This window comes from Giraffa tippelskirchi, chromosome 5, assembly GCF_054371585.1.
Source record: "Giraffa tippelskirchi isolate mGirTip1 chromosome 5, T2T-mGirTip1v1.2.pri, whole genome shotgun sequence".
Lineage (NCBI taxonomy): Eukaryota > Metazoa > Chordata > Mammalia > Artiodactyla > Giraffidae > Giraffa > Giraffa tippelskirchi.
The window spans coordinates 53,429,819-53,451,561 of NC_137279.1; the positions used below are offsets into that span (position 1 = coordinate 53,429,819).

At 44.7% G+C, this 21,743-nt stretch overlaps 1 protein-coding gene across 1 annotated transcript in view; it reads left to right on the forward strand.

Moving 5' to 3' along the window:
* Positions 1-17,446: 17,446 nt before the first annotated feature.
* Positions 17,447-21,743, forward strand: part of DUSP10 (dual specificity phosphatase 10) — a 40,510-nt gene continuing 36,213 nt past the window's right edge. Inside the window, exons 1-2 of the mRNA XM_081486012.1 lie at positions 17,447-17,583; positions 19,730-20,583. Of these exons, the coding sequence (XP_081342138.1) occupies positions 19,773-20,583 (811 nt within the window). The 5' untranslated portion in view covers positions 17,447-17,583; positions 19,730-19,772. The remainder of the gene's footprint in view (positions 17,584-19,729; positions 20,584-21,743) is intronic.

Here is a 21,743-nt window from a genome sequence, read left to right on the forward strand (position 1 = left end):
CATCTATTGCTTATGTTGGAATCTGGGGCCAGAGTCTGCCAGTCATATCTTAAAGGAATGTGAAAAATGACATTGTAAGTAAATAGGGTCAAAGTCAAGGGCAGAGGCCAAAATAGTAGTGGAATTGCTGGGGGTGGGGTAGGGCTTGGGAGTGTAGTGATATTTGGGTTGGAAGAGAGGAAAACCAGAGACATGTAGACATGAAGAGAAGACACAGTGTGTGCAGGTGGTAGGACTCTCAGTTTGCAAGGTGATCTCAGCCATGGATGCTTGTGATGTGATGCAGGAGAGCTGTGGCGAATGAATCAGAGGCAGACAAAGAAGTCACAGCCAGTGGAAGCATGTTAGCCACGGCCCATGTGACTTCCCGCTTTCCCACGCTCCCATCTCTGTGGCCAGAGTTCTGTGGAGTCCAGGCTCAGAGCCCACTTTGACCATAGCCATGCAGCATTTCATGACCACACTTTCATCACCTTTGATCAGTATGAGGCCACCTAAGTTGTCCCTTTCTGCCTTGACTTCATTTATTCATTCAACAAATGAGCACCGGGAGCCTACGCTTTCCCAGACACTGCGCTGGGTGTTGGTATGGCAAAGATTCTGTTCCTAGGGGTAAGGCATTGCGGTGACAGACACGGGAACAAAAAAATCACACTCAAAGAGAGCAGTGTGCTTGAAGACTCAGAGGTCAGATAAAGGGCAGATGCCAGTAGTTCAGAATGCCCGGCTTGTGAGGAGGGGGTCTAGGAGCCATTCCAGGGTGTTTCTGTAGATGACGAGGGACCATTGAAGGATTAGCCCAGAAAGTGAGGTGTTTAGATTTGGGTGTGGACAGCTCATTGGGGTAGCAGTGTTGGGGGGTGGCTTGCCCAAAGTCTGTGGTAATATCCAAGCCCGATCTTGGTAGTCTGGACTAGATTGGCAATCCTGAGGATGGAGAGAAGAGGTGGATCTGAGAGCTAAGTAGCAAGAGTATTGAGGAGTCTGGTGAATGACTGATCAAGGAAGGTGCTGGAGGTCTAGGATAAACTGCCCTCCTCCATCTTTCTGTCTTGGAGACCTGGTGTGTGGAGGCACCAGCTCCCTGCAGAAGACAGTCAAGGGGCAGAAGTTGGTTTAGGTGAGGTGATGGTGAGAGGTCTTTGGGATATTAAGACAGAACTGTCAGTAGGAGATGTTACCCAAAACTACCTGCTCTGTACACCGAGATGAGGAAGGGAACCCAGCCAGAGGGTCAATGAATACTCTGCTACTTTCAAAGATGGAAAAATTTCAGCTACACTGAATAGCATGCTTAGTAATTTTTTTTTTTTTTTTTTGCATCTGACATAAGCTGCTTCTCTGAATTGAGACCAACAAAAAGCAGCCTGTGGTCCTGCACTGGTCCATGGACCATACTTGGAAAAGCCTGTGTCAGAAGAGTCTGGGCTGGACGCCCAGGTAAAATGCCAGGATGTCATCCCCTCCTCACCCCCTCCTTTGTCCTGCTTCATTCTTCACTTCTTAAACAGTTCTTCTCTGCCCTCAATGCTTAATGGAAAGTTTACTCACATTTCCTTTTCATTTCTGGAGGAAAGGGTCCCCTGGCTAAGGATTGTCCCCATCCTGCTGACCCATTCCTCTGTCCTCCCACCTCCAGGGCTTCTTGCTGATGACTGATCTCTTCCTCTTATGTACCTTCTGCATCTCATTTCAAGCAGCAACTCAGCTCAGCTGCCAAAACACCCAACCCCTGCTTTCTGAAACAGAGTTCCCTGGTACTTCTGCTTCCTCCATCTAGCTGTTTATCTCATCCCGTTCCTTAATCACAGCACTTCTCGAAGGGGGGCGTCCTTGACACTGTCACCTCCACTGTCACCTGGCTTCTTCTTCCCTGCCTCTCTGCCACTTGCTCCTCCTCATCATGCCCTAGTGTCTTCTCTGACCTCAACTTACTAAAATTCCCTACAGTGTCAGACACATTGTCATCCTCTTTTTTTGAAATTCGTTTCTAAGCTCCTCTTTCTCCTGATCTTCCCTCTTTCCTCTGACTGCTTTTCCACAAATTCTTTCTTTTCTCACAAGTGCCTAGCAGATAGGATCAGTGTATTCTTTTTTAAAAAAAAAAATATTTATTTTTAATTGGAGGATAATTGCTTTGCAATATTGTATTGGTTTCTGCCAGACATCAAGGACCAGCGTATTCTTTTCTAGAACTTCTATCGAAAGTGCATTACTGGGTAAGTTGCTTCCACTCTGGCTACTATTTTTTTCTGCAAATGAGAAGCTTTGTGTGAGAACACTTGCACTGTCTATTTTAGGAACAGTTTGATTTCAATGGCTATTTACGACCAGTTCTTATGTGCAAAGAATGATTTTGGGAAATGTACTCCATAAGTTTGAATGACATCAGGAGCTGAAGCTACTCTACCATCTGTAATGTGACAATGATCTAACCAGCTACTGCAAACACTTAGTGGAATGAGACAGTGTTAGGGTTCTACAGAAAAACAGAACCAATAATATGTGTATAGAAACATATAAGAGGAGATTTGTTATTTGAGTTGGCTCATACAGTCATGGAGGCGCCAAAGCCATCCCCACCCCTGCGACCGCCCCAGTCTGCAAACTGAAAAACCAGGACAGCCAGTAATTCAGTCTGAGTCCAAAAGCCTACAAACCAGGGGAGCTGATGGTGCAAATCCTGGTTCAAGGGTAAAGTTCTAAGGCATAAGTCCCAGAGTCTGAAGGCCAGAGAACCAGGAACTCCTAGTCCAAGGATAGGACTACCTTTTTGTTCTGTTTGGGCTGTCCAGGGATTGGCTCATGCCCATGCACCTTTTTTTATCTCCATTTATTTGCTATGAAGTGATGGGGCTGGATGCCATGATCTTAGTTTTAAAAGCGTCATGGCAAACATATGGGGAAAAAATGACAGACTTTATTTTCTTGGGCTCCAGAATCATTGTGGACCATGACTGCAGCCATAAAATTAAAAGACGCTTGCTCCTTGGAAGAAGCTATGACAAACCTATTAAAAAGCAGAGACATCACTTTTCTGACAAAGGTCCATATAGTCAAAGCTATGGTTTTTCCAGTAGTCATGTACGGATGTGAGAATTGGACCATAAAGAAGGATGAGTGCTGAAGAATTGATCCTTTTGATCTGTGGTGTTGGAGGACTTTTGAGAGTACCTTAGGCAGCAAGGAGATCAAACCCAGTTAATTCTAAAGGAAATAAATCCTGAATATTCATTGGAAGGACTGATGCTGAAGCTGAAGCTCCAGTACTTTGGACACCTGATGTGAAGAGCTGTCTCACTGGAAAAGATCCTGATCCTGGGGAAGATTGAGGGCAGGAGGAGAAGGGGACGACAGAGGATGAGATGACTGGATAGCATCATTGACTCTATGGACATGAGTTTGAGCTGACTCCAGCAGATAGTGAAGGACAGGGAAGCCTGGCATGCTGCAGTCCATGGGGTCACAAAAAGTTGCAACTGAGCACATGCACATTGGTGAGGGTGTCTTCTTCACTGTGATGATTCAAATGCTCATCTCCCTAGGAACACCTTCATAGACCTTACATAGAAATAATGCTTTACCAGAGCTGTTTACTTAACATAGAAACAGACAGCATATAAATAAGCAAACAAATAAATATGATCAGCATTGCTCACCTTTATTTAGCCAGCCAGCAACTATTCATTGAACACTTATTCTGTGCCGGACATTATTCTAGCTATACAAATATAATCATTGTTTATAATCCTTACAAAACCTCAGAAAGCATTGTTATTATTCCTATTCCAAAAATTAAACTGAGGCTCAGAAAAGAAAATGAATAGTCACAGAAAAAAAAAAAGAGAAGTTGGGATGGTATTCTGTAATCTGCTTCTTTGTGTACTTTCTGACAATGTCTGTTTTCTCTTCTGAACTGTAAACTCTTTAGGACAGAGAATATGCTAACTTTGTTCATTCATGAATCCCTAGCATCTAAAAGAGAGGTACAGGGTAGACTATAAGTTAAGTAATAAATTGATCGAATTAAACTCCAGGGTCTCTTGATCCTAAAGCCCATGCCCTTTTTGCTAAGAGATTTGGTCTTTTATGAATGTTATATGTCACAGACATGTATGTATGTATATGTGTCACAGACTTTTGGGGAACACGAAGGAGAGTCCCATTAATGAATTTGGGAGAGAGTTTCTGTGTCATATTTGGCTAGGCCTTGCTAGAGAGTATACAGTCTAACAGACAGGACCCAAGATGGCCAAGTAGTATTGGGATTGACTTTAGAATGGGTGGGCAGGGGATGAGAGACAACACTACAGGAAAAAATTCTAAGAAGTTAAGGAGATGGATCCAGTGTCTGGCAAAAAGTGATCAAAGGAATAGGAAACTCACTCCCTTGCAAATACCTCTAGGGCCAGCTCTGTTGATCTGGAACAGCATTATCCAACGGAAATGTCATGCTAGCCACATGTGCAAACAATAGATGCAATTTTAAATTCTCTAGTAACTCCATTTAAAAAATGTAACAAGGAACAGGTGAAAGTAGCTTAATAGTATGTTTTGTTTAATCTCATATTTCTAAAATGTTATTTCAAGATGTTCTTAAGATGAAATTATTCATGAGATATTTTGTCTATTTTTCCTATTGAATCTTCAAAATCCAGGCATGCATTTTATATGGACAGTAGGCATTTATTCATTCTAGCCAGGATTCAAGTGCTCAAATAGCCACATGTGGCTAGTGGCTACCGTATTAGACAGTGTGGGTCTAGATATACAAAGTATGGTCTGTGGACCAGCTACATCAAAGTTTTTGGAAAGTGTGAGAGAATGCAGAGGCTCCAGTCTCACCCCTGACCCCATGAGTCAGAATCAGCAGTTTAACAAGATACCCTGGAGAATCTGTGTGTACTTGAAGCTGGAGAAGCTTTGGTCTGGAGAGCAGGCAGGAGCTTCCAGTCTGCTAGAAGCCAAGGACGATGAAGCAGAGAGCTGTATATTCACAGTCAAGCACTTCACACATTCCTGATAAAGAGCCAGGAAAACCAAAAACATTAGGCAGCTGCAAAAATACAGTACATTTTTATGTCCCATGCGGTTTTGTGAACTGTGACCTCTTCATTTTGCCAAATCCATTCCTTAGGCCCTTATGCTGAGATCTTGTAATAATTCAACTGTAGGTCGATTAACTTGGGAAAGCAAAACAAGGAATAAATAACTGCAACAAGATGTCACCATTAATTCTGGAATTTAAAATAGCTTTCTTAATACATGATAGAACACTGGGAAAGCAATCTGCATTGACTGTGGAAGCTCCTGATGGGCTCAAAATTCAGGATGTTTAGATAAAGATTAAATATGCATTTGTGGGGGAAAGCAAAAATATTCATATCTTTCTTCCTTCAGGCTAAATGGACACAAATCAGAGGCTTAGAAACTTATCTCAGGTTTATTTTTGTATTTCCAATCTCTAGATTGCTTTAGATTTCTAAAACTAGAAGCCTGACTGCTTTTTTCTGCTTTCTCCTAATAAATTATAGTGGGGGCAAGGGGATTTGTTTTCCTTCATTAATAATCATAGCTTAGATTTTCAAATAATTTTTTTTCTATCCTAGATTTATTTAGTGTGTAGTCATTACTGTTTCAGAGTAGTTTTACACTCATGGAAATGAAGGCATTCAAAGATGAGGTACACTCAATTTAGTGTGTCTTTTGTAATGCAGGAAAGGAATGGAGCTGTGTTAACACTCAGTAGGATGCTTATTTCCCAGGTTTTGCTCTGCTCTGTCCATAAAATTGAAGAAGAATTTATTAGTGTATTAGTCAGGGTTTTGCATAGGAACAGAACCACCAGGATGTGTGTTTGTGTGTATGGAGAGAGAGGGGGGCTTGTTTTTAGGAAAAGGCTTCTCTGGTCATAGAGGCTGGCAAGTCCAAAATCTGCAGAATGAGCTGTCACTCTGGAGGCCTAAGAAGAACCAATGTTGTATTTTAAGTCCAAAGGCCATCTGCTGGTAGAATTCTTTCTTTTGCTGGCAGAGGGGGAGATTAGTCTTGGTTCTATTGAGATCTTTAACTGGTTGGATGAGGCTCACCCATATTATGGAGGGCAATCTGCTCAAATCAAAATTCACTGATTTAAACATTGGTCCCACCCAAAGAAAGACCCTCACAGAAATATCCAGAATGCTGTTTGATCATCTCTCTGGGCATCATGGCCAAGTCAAGTTGACACTTGAAATTAGCCATCACAGATGGAGATCATGGCCACTCAAAAACACAAGGGAAAAGCTCTGCATCATCTTGAGAGAAGGCGGCACAATCTGCTCCTCATATTATAGGATCAGAGAAACTTGTCTGGGGTCCTCCAAGGGGTTTGAGCACAGTGTCTCTAGGCATGTATTAAAACTCAACATTCAAAAAACTAAGGTCATGGCATCTGGTCCCATTACTTCATGGAAAATAGATGGGGAAACAATGGAAAGAGTGAGAGACTTTCTTTTCTTGGGCTCCAAAATCACTGCAGATGGTGACTGTAGCCATGAAATTAAAAGACACTTACTCCTTGGAAGTAAGGCTATGACAAACCTAGACAGAATGTTAAAAAGCAGAGATATTACTTTGCTGACCAAAGTTCCATCTAGTCAAAGCTATGGTTTTTCCAGTAGTCATGCATGGATGTGACAGTTGGACTATAGAGAAAGCTGAGTGCTGAAGAATTGATGCTTTTGAACTGTGGTGTTGGAGAAGACTCTTGAGAGTCCCTTGGACAGCAAGGAGATTCAACCAGTCAATCCTAAAGGAAATCAGCCCTAAATCTTCATTGGAAGGACTGATGCTGAAGCTGAAGCTCCAATAATTTGGCCACCTGATACGAAGACCTGAATCATTGGAAAAGACCCTAATGCTGGGAAAGATTGAAGGCAGGAGGAGAAGGGGATGATAGAGGATGAGATGGTTAGCTGGCATCACCAACTCAATGGACATGAGTTTGAGCAAGTACTGGGAACTGGTGATGGACAGGGAAGTCTAGCGTGCTGCAGTCCATGGGGTCTCAAAGTGTCAGAAATGACTGAGCAACTGAATTGGGCATCCTTTTGAACTCACTAAGCTTCCCCAAGGGCTGCTACCAGATCCTCTTATACTTGATGCCCTCAGGCCTGGCATAAAAACAAGCAGCTTTTGTCTGGGTCGGAGTTGCCTCTCACAGAGATGCAGCAAGACCAGAGGCATGACTGCTTCCCTCCCACCCCAGGAGTGCGGGCCCAGCATCTGCTGGAGATAGCCAGACTGAGCTTCAGTGCTACCTCATTTTTGGCCGCAAAGATTTCAACAACTCTTTTCTGTGGCCAAATTCTGTTCTGGTCTGTTTATCTCATGAAAACAAAAATGTTTGGAATTGGCAACATTTCTTCTGCTTGACCAGTCCTTGCCCCTCTCTGCCCAAATGTATCTTTCCCAGTCCCAAAATCAAAAGTACAAAGAAATAATTTATAAACAAAGCCAAACCCCACTCCTCGGCATATATCCGGAAAAAAACTCTTATTTGAAAAGATACATGCACCCCAATGTTCATAGCAGCACCTATTTACAATAGCCTAGACATGGAAGCAACCTAAGTGTACATTAATGGATGAATGGATAAAGAAGGTATATATATATATATATATATATATATATATATATATACACATATATATACACTACTTGACCATAAAACATAATGTCACTTGCAGCAACATGGATGGACTTAGAGATTATCATATTAAGTGAAGCCAGACAAAGAAAACAAATATCATATGATTTCACTTATATGTGGAATCTAAAAAGAGTTACAAAAGAATTTATTTACAAACTAGAAGTAGACTCACGGACCTAGAAAACAAACTTCTGGTTACCAAAGGGGATAGCAGGGCCAGGGAGATATATTAGGAATTTGGGGTTAATATGTATACACCACTATTTATAAAACAGGTAAACAACAGATCTACTGTAGAGCACAGGGAACTATACTCAATATCTTTTAATAACTTATAATGGAAAAGAATTTAAAAATGCATATTATATATCACTTTCCATGCACTTGAATAACACAGCCTTATAAACTAAATATTCTTAAATAACAAATTAATATCTAATGTAAAAAAAAAAGCAAAAGAAAACAACCAAAATTTCCAGCCTTCTCAGTCTTCCTTTTTTCTTCTTTTCTTCCTTCTTTTGATTTCTCCCTTATTCCTCCCAGAAGTAACCTTAATGATTGGAAGATGGGAAGTGGGAAAGAAAAAATTTGAACTTTAGGGAAAGCAGTAACAAATTCTATATAGGCTAGAAACAACAATTGGTAAAATATTCTAGGTCATCTTGGAGAGTGTCTAAGTCTCTAGCTTTTCTAGTTCCTACTTTGGAGAACTCACATAATATATGAGGACTGGGATTGTACATTGACAAAGGAATCAGAATTTTGTTGTCATTTCTGTTCTGTGCATAATACAGGGAAAACAGTTTGTTGGACTGGTTGCTGTTATTATGCAATTTGAAGTTCAGATGAGAAATTTATCAAGTAGCAGTAGTTTTCCTAGTTCCTGAGAATGGGGGAGAAAAAAAAAGCAGAGACATTACTTTGCTGACTAAGGTCCCTATAGTCAAAGCTATGGTTCTTCCAGTAGTCATGTATGGATGTGAGAGTTGGACCATGAAGAAAGCTGAGCACCGAAGAATTGATGCTTTTGAACTGTGGTGTTGGAGAAGACTCCTGAGAGTCCCTTGGACTGCAAAGAGATCCAACCTGTTGATCCTAAAGAAAATCAGTCCTGAGTGTTCATTGGAAAGGCTGATGCTGAAGCTTCAATACTTTGGCCACCTGATGTGAAGAACTGACTCAATGGAAAAGACCCTTATGCTGGGAAATATTGAAGGCAAGAGGAGAAGGGGATGACAGAGGATGAGATGGTTGGATGGCATCACCAGCTCAATGGACATGAGTTTGAGCAAGCTCCAGGATTTGGTGATGGACAGGGAAGCCTGGTGTGCTGCAGTCCATGCAGTCACATAGAGTCAGACATGACTGAGCAACTGAACTAAACTGACCTGAAAAAGAGGGGAGACAGTTGTTGGTTCATCCATACGCGCTACCTCACAGGTTGATCCATGCGTCAGTAAGTGAATGAAACAGAGCTCCAGCACCCCATTTAGCCACTCTTTGATCCAATCTCTCTCTCTTTAAATTCTGAATTTTTGTGAGCTGAAAGGTTATGGCATCCATTCCTCCATCTTAAAGATTATAACTTGAACTAAAAATGTCATCAGTTCCTATAGAGACTTTTCTCTTACCTGTTTAACACCTTGAAGTGACTTGACCTGACCTGACTTGAATTCATTTGAGCACCTACTATGTGCTAGGGGTAGCACTGCAGGCCTAGTACTTAGCATATAGAGAATACTTAAATTCACCCATAAAGGGACTCATCCACCATATTTGTATGTTCTTAGCCGTTGCAAGCCAAGAGTACAATTCTAAAGTGGTTGCTTTATCAGTCACGTAAATCAGGGGACCTCACTGAACATTCTGCCTAGGTAGGACATCTAGTGGGCCACGGGCCTCCTTCACAGAACAATGGAAACAGGGCTGCTCGGAGAGCTGCTCTCCATCTTGCCCAGAATAGAGAGGAGAATTTCCTTTTGAAGCACATCACGCAACTCCCAGGAATGTGAACAATGTAGTTTCCAGGCACAGGTCTTGATGAAATGCCTCTTTCTGAAAAAAGCTGTTTATTGACCTCGGTCACATGTTGGACAATAAACACTGGCCAAGCCCTCTGTTGGACTTCCCTGGTGGCTCAGTAGTGAAGAATCCACCTCTCAATGCAGGAGACAAAGGTTTGATCCCTGGGTTGAGAAGATATGCTGGAGGAAGAAACGACAACCTGCTCCAGGATTCTTGCCTGGGAAATCCCATGGACAGAAGAGCTTGGGGGGCTACAGTCCATGAGGTCACAAAAGAGTTGGACACGACTTAGTGATGAAACAACAGCAACAAAGCCCTCTGTTGGAAAGCTGAACACAAGGAAACAAATGTCTCAAATACTCTAAAACAGAAGATGTTAGAAGGGAAAATGAAGATACCTTCATTCTGTTGAAACAGTGAAAATCATGAGGGATATTTTCCTAAGTATGGAAGATGATCATAATGTCCATAGTGCTGGCAAATGCAAAAATACAGCTAATGTGTGGATTATAATGAGAAAGCTGATATTTCCATAGATGCTAGTGGAAAAGAAATTGGATTTAAACTGTAAATGGGATAATATGGTAACAAAAAAACAAGAATGATGTGTAAACAACAGGGATCTCCAAAGACAGATGCTTGATTAACATCTGCATGAACCATTCAGGAGAGGATTGAATTTAGGGACTTCAGAGGTCTCTCAAGTTTCAGCTATCAGGGAGAAGGCAAAATGAGTAATTAGAAAAGTGTCAGATGAGCCTGGGTATGTGGCTAAAACAACCCAACAATTCATGGGCACATATAAGAAAAATACTATTCGTTCACTCATTCATTTGCTGACTCACTCATTGATTTATTCAATGGAGCTTCTGAGCTCACCCTGTGCTAGCTCCTGTCCTATGTTAGGGATGGGACAGCAACAAGACGTGGTTGGCAAAAGAGAAGTCATTGGCCCTTCCTTGAATCCGTCAGTCGAGCCTGCAGTAAAACCCTAACACTGACAAGTTTACAGTACTATTTGAGAGGGTTCTGGAAACGAAGTAGAAGTTTAATAGATCCCAAGCATGGAGGATACAGTGGTGAGAGAGCCCACACGAAGACATAGTGGACTCTGGGAAGTTCGGAAGAAAGTAGAGGAAAAAGCAGTGAATTCTTCCAAAGAGGTAATTAAAAATAGCCTGGCAGTCTGGAGGCTGAGGGGGATATGATAGAAGTTTGTAAAATCATAGAGACTGTGAATTAAATGACACAGAATTGTTAAAAGCAGATGCTCTGGGGCCGGATTGTCTGGATTCAAATGTTGCCTCTGCTGCTTTCCAGCTGTGTGACTTGGGGCAGATTACTTAATCTGTCTGTATTTCTGTTTCTTCATCTTTCAAGTAAGGCTAATAAAAGTACCTACTTGTAGCATCCATACGGATATGAAGATTGAAATGAGTTCATGTCTGTGAATCTCTTTCAACAATGCTTGGCACAAAGCAAAACACTAAAAAATGTTACCCTCTATTATTTTTTTTTCCTTAGAATCAATTTAATCAATGTTTAATTGTGAAGGACGTAAAGCTCAAGACACACTCAGTAACCTAAAGGGAACTGTAATATCCAGAAGTGGTACTGTCTTAATCCACTAGGCGATGCTGAGAAGGTTAGATTAATTCCTTCCTGTTAGACCTGCAACAAGTCCTAAGGGGGTGTAAGAATGCTAAAGTTGCAGAACACCATTCCATGTTCGATGCATGAGACAAATGCTCAGGGCTGGGGCAATTGGATGACCCAGAGGGATGGGATGGGGAGGGAGGTGGGAGGGGGGGTTCAGGATGGGGAACACATGTAAACCCATGGCTGATTCATGTCAATGTATGGCAAAAACTACTACAATATTGTAAAGTAACTAGCCCCCAACTAAAATAAATAAATTTATTAACGAAAAAAAAAAGAATGCTAAATGTGTATGTTTATCTCTTATCTTTGCTTCCCACAATATGCACAACACAACCTGACACAGTCTCCTGGGGCTGAAGGCCTCTGGGTCTGACGGCATTTCTTAATGAGAAAATGATTGCTCAGTCTGGCAAAGGGGAAAATGTTAAGTTTTTGATGTAGCAACACATAATAATAATAAGCCATCCACTGCAGAGCAAGGGATTGCCAGAGACCTAGGGCCAATGAGTTAGTATTTGTTATTTTCACAAGGAAATAAGTTAGTGTCAAGATCCACACACTTGGGCCTAGTCAGAACCCTCTTGACAAAGAACAGGAGGCATGTGTGAGACCACAGATGGTGTGGGACATGGGGGAGGAATAACTAACTACAGAAAGGGCATTTCTCACTGCAGTTGAGATAGTTGTTGTTTAGTCGCTAAGTCTTGCCTGACTCTTTTGTGATCCCATGGGCGGTGGCCCTCCTGGCTCCCCTGTCCATGGGATTGAGAGTTTTTAATTCCCAAGCCAACAGGTCAGTCACCTCCTCTACTGCCAGGCTAGACTTTGAAATGAGGGCTGATGTCAAGCCTGGTGTTGGGCCCTGCCCTCTGCATTCTCTGGGCCTCAGATTGGTTTATAGGTAAAACAATGGACCAGGATTAAAAAAGAAAGAAAGAAAGAACAAATAAAATAACTAGAATCTGTTGTTTCCTTCCAGTGAAATCTTATTTTGGAGTTTTAGGAGTAATATATGTATATACATCTTAAGAGTGGAGCAGTGTGTGGTGGGGGTGGGCGGTGGTCTTAGAGCTCCACCAGCTCTCCGCTACCTTGGATTTAGTCACCCCCACTTGCATCACATCCCTTCTCCCTCTGGCTCATCTTAACACAGTTTGAAAACCACTGGCCTAGATAGGCTCTCAAGTCCCCTCCAGGTCAATGTTAGACATGGCTCTGTGGCTCTGGTGCCTTTGGCACCAAAGTGACCTCAAATCAAAGGAGCCATTTCAGGTTCTAGAAGAGTACTGTCTGATAGAAATATGTAAATTGCATAAGTCATTGAACATCTTCTAATAGTTATATTCTAAGAAGAAAAAAGAAATAGGTAAAATGAATTTTATTAGCATATTTTATTTAACTCATATATTCAAACTGTGGTGTTGGAGAAGACTCTTGAGAGTCCCTTGGACTGCAAGGAGATCCAGTCAATCCATCCTAAAGGAGATCAATCCTGGCTGTTCATTGGAAGGATTGATGTTGAAGCTGAAACTCCAATACTTTGGCCACCTCATGCGAAGAGCTGACTCATTGGAAAAGACCCTAGTGCTGGGTAGGATCGGGGGCAGGAGAAGAAGGGGATGACAGAAGATGAGATGATTGGATTGCATCACTGACTTGATGGACATGAGTTTGGGTAGAGTCTGGGAGTTGGTGATGGACAGAGAGGCCTGGCGTGCTGCAATTCATGGGGTCGCAAAGAGTCGGACACGACTGAGCGACTGAACTGAACTGAACGGAACTGATTCAAACTATAAACAATTCAATATGTAATGGACATAAAAGTAACAGAGATATTTTACATTTTTGATACGAAGTTTCCAAAATCCAGTGTAAACTTACAGCACATCTCAAATCAGATTTGTCATATTTCCAGTGTTCGGCAGTCACAGGCAGCAAGTGGCTATCACACTAGCACATGCAGATAGAGAAACTTCAGTGCCTCAGAACACTTTTCTGAGTCCCAAGTGCACATAGTCATTGTTTTAGTTGCTCTGTCATGTCTGACTCGTTTGGGACCCCACAGACTGTAGCCCGCTAGGCTCCTCTGTCCATGGGATTTCCCAGACAAGAATACTGGAGTGGGTTGCCATTTCCCTCTCCAGGGGATCTTCCCAACCCAGTGATCAAACCCGGGTCTCCTGCATTGTCAGGTGGGTTCTTTACCACTGAGCCACTGGGAAGCCCCAAACTGCATTTTACCCATGAATTTAATGGGAAAGATCTGCAGGCCTCCTGTGTTCAAAACTCAAAGACAGTGAAAAGTGTTTCTCTCTGTTTCTGTTGCCCCCATAAGCACTGCGATGGCCCGCTCTTTCAGGGGATCCTTCTCTTTAGCTTTCCTCAAGGCCCAGAAGTGTCACAGGATATTTCAACAGGCAGGTCTCAATGGCTTCATCTGCTGGTCACCTTCACCTCGCTTTTCTATCCCACTACTCATCCCCCACTGCTTATTGATCTAACATCACCTTTATCCTGCAATTTCTTCTTTCTAAATGTTCTCTAAGCCTTTCTCTGCCTTAATTCTAGTACCTTCAGGAATCCATTTCAACCTTGAGTATTTTGAAAACCTAGCTCTCACCAGTCCCAATCCTCTGCCATCATCCCACACACTTAACCATTTGTGTGCACATAAAAGCAGTCATTTAATTAATACATCCTTTTTTTCTTTTGGTCAAGCTGCACAGCATTTGCGACCTTAGTTCTCCACTAGGGATAAAGCTGGTGTTCTCTGCAGTGAAAGTGTGCAGTCTTAACCACTGGACCACCAGGGAAGTCTCTTAATACATTTTTCGATATTACCCATATTATGTTTTATATGCTGGCTTAAGTTAGCTTCACCTTTTTGCTTTAACACAGTGCTATGCACTGAAGGAAATCATATTTTTCTCACAATATTTGTTTGTCGGAACAAAGACACAGCTCAGTACAATCATGTTAGAACACTCAAATGCAGTGAAGTTGCTTCACTATTTCTTTGGGACTAGAATTGAACACTAAAGCTTTGCCGGATATTTGTATACAGATCAGGTTCACAGCCATTGGTTGGCTGGTACTACTAATTTAAATCCAAGGGTAGTACTTCAGATACTATTTTTTCATTTACGACTCAAAAAAAATGGAACAAAATCAAGTCTTTTTTGTACAAAAGAATCTGTTTTTTTTTCTACCACTATAATTTGAATATTAACTATACACTTAGAGATGCTTAATTTAAAAAAGAATTACATCTGTGTATATGTTAATAACATGTTTATTCCATGTTTTAGGCTTGATAACTGATGAGGAATTTTGCCATCTTTCCCAATTTTTCAGTAGAACTGGCTTAGATTCTTAGCCAACTAAATTATAATAATCCACTAGTTTGAAACTATAATAAAATAATCATCTCATTAAATGAACTGCATTTCCTTTTGAAGTTACTTTCCCCTCTGGGCCTTGTAGAAAGGCTGTTAAGAAGTATTCCTCAATTGCATAAATTCCTGCTTTGTTTGGACTTAGATACCAAGGTGTCAGCAATGAATTCATAACTTATAGATAGTTATACCTTTAACTAGAGGCACAGCATTTCCTGAAGCAAAGACAATACTTTTTTACTGAATGCCCTTGATCTGTAGAGAACTTTCTCCCCCGTCACCTTTCTCCCTACTCCCTCTACCTTCCCACTTCCCACCCCCAAAGTGCTTACACTAGAACTTTTTCCTTTTTCTTTTGAGCTGGAGTTTTGCTATTTTACAGACATATAAACATAGTGTCTCTGTATGAACAGTATAAGAGATGAGAGTCAGAATCAGGACTTATAGTCAGAACTCTCCAACCCTGGATTAGTCAATATTTTTTCAGTAATTATCTAGTTAGGAAAAGGCATGTTATTAAAGCTGCAAATAGATCCAGGGTTAGATCCTCTGGGAAGTTCTTTTCTGATTTCTGTGGAAATTACCCAGAACCCACCTTTCTTGGCCAGGATGTGCTGATCCCCAAAAATGTAAGGACCAAATGGTGTCCCCAAGCCAGTCACTGGTTATCATTAAAGGGTAATGTGTATGTGTGTTGGTGTGTGAGTGGAGAGGGGGGCTACAAAAATCCTTTCCTGTTTAAGATGACTGCATGCATTGACTTCAGTTTAAAACACTGTTGTGAAGCCTAGACTGTGTGCATATATATATATATATATATATATATATATGGAATCTCTCAGCTCACATAGCTGGCCAGCAGGCCAAGGTTTGGCATCTTCAAATTTCAGGTCTGTACTTAAAGCGATGACGTGAACATGTCCCCAGGTCAGTTAGCTTGCCTATCAGGCTTGTAGCCTGAAGTATGTCTCCAGACACCTTCAATCTGATAAGAGAAAAAATCCTAGCCAAATATTCTATAGTTCTCATAACATATTACTGCACTGTAATTATTTCACTCTTTCACCCCTGCCTCTCTCAGACAGGAGACGGAGGAAAAAAGAAAAATGCTCTATTTCTTTAGGGTTCCTTGATGCAAACTCTTTGCAGTTTATCTCATGATCTCCACTTCTTTTCCTACCCCTAGACATTCCCGCAGTTTCTCTGATATTTTCTGACGATGAACAGGCCAACTGGCAACACACCCGCCTCCAAATCCCCTCTTTTGCTCAGATGATCGCCTCTGCCCGCGACCCCTCCGGCGGCGAAAACCAGGAGAACCCAGAGGGGCGGCGCCGTCTCCAGTTCTCCGTCGGCTCCACTCAAGCTGGTTATTTCCTCTCAGCTCCAGCTCCTTTCCTCCAGCCGCTGCTGTTCCAGAAGCTCCGGGCTGTTGGGTCCTCGGCTCCCAGGGGCCTTACAGGGTGGCGGGCAACTGCGGAGGGGCGAGGGGAAGGCGGGCCTCGTTCTGGCAGCGCGCAGCTCTGAGGAGCGCGGCGCGGGGACCTTGCTCGCTGGGTGGAAGAGGGGGCGCTAGCGGGCAGGAGGCCTTGCCTGGGTGCCGGGGCGGGCGCGCGGCGAGCCCCAGGACGTCCAGGCTATGGGGTGGCGCCTGTGCAGCCCCTCGGGGGCGCGCCCTCTGTAGCTTCTGGCTGGGAACCAGGCTGCCGCCTCCGAGCAGCCCTCCGCCCCGCTGCCTTCGAGCTACGGGTGGAGCCCCGGGAGGCAGGCGAGGGAAGCGGGGGCGTGACTGGGGCGCTGAAGTAGGCGAGCCACAAGGCGCCGCGCCACCGCCGCGCCGGGCAGCAGTAGCGCAGCCGGAGGGGCAGCGACATCTGCGGGCGGGCGGTCGATGCTTCCCGGCCGCGCGGAGCAAGCGGGGCGGCCCCGAGGACTCGGGCCGTGGCGAGGCTGGCGGGCCTCACTGCCGGTGGATCGACGGCAGACTTTCCAGTCCCGCTGGAGCCCAGGCCTTCAGCGCGTGGCCCAGGGCCCAGACTGTAGAAGAAGCGACGTCCCTGGCCGCGCGCTTACATTCATCCCCCAGCTTGGATAGCTGGGCGACGTCCGTGAATCTTCGGTTTATCAAGTCACCTCGAGGGACTCAGGGAACCCGTTTTTCCAACTGGGGATAGTGACTATTCTCGTTGCCTCTTGGCTTTAGAAAGTTATTCTAACAAGGTTGATCATCCAGCCAGAGTAAGAAGGGAAAATAAACAGCGTGGTCTGTCCCTTGGTGAGGGGATGTACAGGGATCCCGCCAAGTGGGCAGAGCCAGTTTTAGGCGGAGCGGCAAACACAGCCCATTGACAATTCAGTCCCGGAAAGGGTTAACTGCATCCTGCAGGTTCGGTTTACATGTAAATAGAGAGCAGCTGCTCCGCGCGGGCCCCAGTTGGCCCTTTTAAGTTTTTGATTGGTTGCCAATGACATCACCCGCCGTATTATAACACTGTGGACCCAAAGCGGCGTCGGATAAACCCTCCTTAAAGAGCCATGGCCACGCCCCGGCCCCGCCCCCTCCAGGTGCCCATTGGCCGCGGGCTGCAGCGAAGTAGCGGTCAGGTTTCTCCGGATTCCTATTGGTTCAACACGCCGTCGGTCGGCAGCCGACCCGCCCCCTCAGAACCTTACATTTACAGTGTAGCAAAAGAGAAAGTAACTATGTTGCTGCTGGAGATCAATGAAGCCTAGTGAATGAGGGCTGAATGTGTGAATCCCTTGCTGAAGCGGAGCGCCAGATGGTGGAGGGTTACACTTATTTATGAAGTAAGTGGAAGTCACCGTGGCTACTCCTGAGAGTCCAGGGGTGTGAGGCGGTGTGTGAGTGAGTATGTGTGTGGTGTGTGTGTGCGCGTGTGTGTGTTGCGATGTTTACGGAGGAGCCACAGCAGGTGAGGTTAAAGTGTTCCCGCTGTTGGCTCACGCCGCCCTGTGCGTTTACTCTCTCTGCAGTCTACTTGGATTGGGGGCGAAGGAAAAAATGAGATTTGTTGGGATGCTTTGCGGCAGTTTTAAAGGCCAGAGACTTGTTAGTGCGCTGTGTTGCGAAGGAGGATGTTAAGTGCCCCGGAGTCGGGAAGCAGCATTCTCTGACCACTTAATTTTCTTTCCAGCCGCTGGCTAGAGGTGGAAGGACGACTAGAGTGGGAGGGGGATAGCTCAGTGTTTTTCGGGGAGGTTTCCTAGGCTGTCTGGATGGTTTCACGGGCAATATATACGCCCGACCCTCTGCTGCAGGGATGCAGGTCTCTTTATACATTCCGTGCGTGTGTGTGTGTGAGAGAGAGAGCGTGTGTGCGCGCCACGCACTCTGTCTGGAGGTGGGGGTCCCAGCTTGTGTCTCCGTGAGCACGCTTCTGCGTCCCTCTCAAGGGAAATGGACTGTTGATCCTGGGACATACCCTACCAGGTAACACAATAGCAAAGACTTTTTCACCGCTGGCTCCAGCCGGGAAATAGTTATAGCTTCTGGAATAGTACTCGCTCTTCAAAAAATACTACGCAAGGAAGGAAGGGGGGGGGGAGGGAGGGAAGAAAGGAGAAAAGGAGGGAGAACAGGGGTTGGGTTCTTCTTGCCCATCCAAAGGTGGTTAGAGAAAGCTGAGTCTGTGCGGATCTGTGGATGTGATAGGTGTGTGCCCCTGTGTGTGTGTGTGTGTGTGTGTGTGTGTGTGTGTGTATTCTGCCTGTGACATTTTGGCTCTGTGTCTGCGAATGGTGACAGTCGTGTGTAGAGGGATGTTGGATGACATTTTTCCAGACATCTCTGAAAGTTGGTTTAGATGAGCTCCCCTGTGTGTATGTCTAGTAGGAGAGGAGCCAGCAGGGCCCGGGAGTGGAGTACCTTTATGCCTATGGGGAGGAAGGAACTGTCCCTTTGCAGGTACCCTCTCATGTGACAGGACATAGACCCCTGTGGGCAACTCTTTACTTCTCACTGGGAAGTCTTCTTTATGAATCCATCCTCTTGAAGAGGGGTCACATCTGTGTGAGATCAAAAGATTATGCATAGTGGCTGCCTTCTGCTGAGAGAAGCTCTAGGATGTTCCTGTAGGGAAAGGAGGAGAATGGAGAATTGAAGTGGTCCTTTCCTTAAAGGCAGGAGTGGAGGGGGTGGTGTGGCAAGGGAGCCATCTGTCAGGATTGGGGTTTTCAGACCTGCCTCCCTAGCTTGAGGCTTTATTTTAGGGGGCCAGTATGTAATGAAAGAGAAAATACAGTTTAATTTATAAATAAGAGGGCAATAGGAAACATGGGAGGTTTTAATATGACTCTGTTTCAAAGGACTTGGGAGAAGGAAAAGTAAGAATAGCTCAAAATTAAAGAGATTCACTTAGAGGGCTACTTTCATTCTGATATGCAGAAAGTTGACATCTGCCCCTGATGTATATTTAGCTGTTGTATATTCCCATGAGCCTTGCCAGCACTTTTTGTCATTCCTTTGCCTTTGCAGTGGCTGAAGGAATTACATGGAAAGTATGCAAGGGTGGATGTATGTATGGGTCCTTCTCAGATGGTTGCAGTATACATCTGCCCTGGAGATGAGGCCCAGGAGAGATGCCTCTTAAGAACCTTCCCTTCCATCTTGAGCTTTTCTGATCCTTTGTGCTTTTACTTTTTCTAAGGCTGAACTTGGATGTGGGTCCGTAAAAGGTTGTTCATCAACATTTGCATAGACTTTACATCTAACCTTATACTCAGCAAGGACAGGGGCTGGGGAGGGGGGTGGTCCTCAGGCGTGCATCCTCTTTGAATCCATAGTGGTGAGAGTCAACCTTTGAGTAACAGGATACTGGGCACTTAGGACGACTTTGCTAAGAGGGATGCAAAGTCCTTTCCTAGGGATTGGATTCGACTGCTTTTTGTGTCACATGACTTTATTCTTTCTTTCCCCCCCTCCCCTTCTTTACAGACTGTCTTGAGTTCTTCTTGAATTGCCAGTTTTCAGCCTCCTCATGCCTCCGTCTCCTTTAGACGACAGGGTAGTGGTGGCACTGTCTAGGCCCGTTCGACCTCAGGATCTCAACCTTTGTTTAGACTCTAGCTACCTTGGCTCTGCCGCCCCCGGCAGTACCAGCCACCCTCCTGTCATCGCCACCACCGTTGTGTCCCTAAAGGCTGCGAATCTGACGTATATGCCCTCATCCAGCGGCTCTGCCCGCTCCCTGAATTGTGGGTGCAGCAGTGCCAGCTGCTGCACTGTGGCAACCTACGACAAGGACAATCAGGCCCCAACCCAGGCCATTGCCGCTGGCACCGCCGCCACCACCATCGGAAGCTCTACCACCTGTCCTGCCAGCCAGATGGTCAACAACAGTGAGAATGCAGGCTCTCTAAGTCCATCAGGTGGGGTGGGCAGCCCCGTGGCAGGGACCCCCAAACAGCTAGCCAGCATCAAAATAATCTACCCCAATGACTTGGCCAAGAAGATGACCAAATGCAACAAGAGTCACCTGCCGAGCCAGGGCCCTGTCATCATTGACTGCCGGCCCTTCATGGAGTACAACAAGAGTCACATCCAAGGAGCTGTCCACATTAACTGTGCCGATAAGATCAGCCGGCGGAGACTGCAGCAGGGCAAGATCACTGTCTTAGACTTGATTTCCTGTAGGGAAGGCAAGGACTCTTTCAAGAGGATCTTTTCCAAAGAAATTATAGTTTACGATGAGAATACCAATGAGCCGAGCCGAGTGGTACCCTCCCAGCCACTCCACATAGTCCTCGAGTCTCTGAAGAGAGAAGGCAAAGAACCTCTGGTGTTGAAAGGTAATGCCCCCACCCCCTCCTCGAGCACAGCCCTGGGGTCACGCTGGGTTTTCTCTGAGAAGTACCAGCATCCTCCTTCCGCTGGCTGCAAAAGACCAGAATTGCCTTTCTTCTTCTTGTCTTCCCTTCCGTGCCCACTCTTAATTATTTTGGGGTTGGGAGAGAAACCCAGCAACCTTGAACTGAAAGCCAGAAGATTTGGGCTCTAGTCTTTAATTCACCTTCTCATTTGCATTGTGCAAGTCATTTTCCCCTCTCGGAGATGGTTTTCTCATCTTTCTAAAAAGGGGCTCTATGACACCAGATGGCATCTGCAGTCATGCCTGCTCTGGTAACTCTGTTCCATTCAAACTAGCTGGAAAGTTCTTGTCTCTCAGACTTAACCAAAGCTGATGGAACGGAGAAAACCGCAACTGTGGTGAACTGCAAGTAAACCTCCAGGTACCAGTTCTTTCTGTGGGAAATTCTTCCTCTTTCTCACCTCTCTGAAAGTGACCTTCAAAAAGGGCAGAGATCCTTATTTTAGGGCCCCTCAGAGAGTTCACCACAAACGTCCATTCCTTTGCCAAAACTCCAAGGGACAGAGTCATTTTTATGAAGTACTCCCCAACACGCTGTTTCTTCTAGTGTCACCTGACAACCGTTGACATCATAGCTCCTTCCAAGATGGGGTGGTGGGTCACTTGCCCTAGGGCACTGAGCGTGAATAACCGGGATGTCAGTGTCACTGAGCCCTGGAAGGAGAAATTAATTGCCCACCCGTCTCTGGGCTCCTTCTGCACAGCGTTGCCTAACCTAGAGGGAGTCTGCATCCCCTGACCCTCCCAGATGTGTCTCTTTGCCCTCAGCTGCCATCCTTTGGGACACTGCACACCATACTTCATCTTTAGTGTTTTCTGTCAGTTGGTGGTGGTGATAGACAGTCATCTTCTTTCGTCTCTTTCCTTGTGTGTTGAGTCAAGGCACACAGTCTGGGCCACATTGCCAGCCAGTCTCCTGCACTGTGTAGACCAAAGGCATCCCTGGGTTCCTTTGAACACCTTGCATATTTAAATTGCAACAGGCCATTGGAATGAGCAAGGTAGTTGGTTTTCCTTTGTGGGCTAGTTCTGCCATTCTTTTTGTCTTCCCAATGGTGTGCTCTGCCTTTTGTTGAGGAG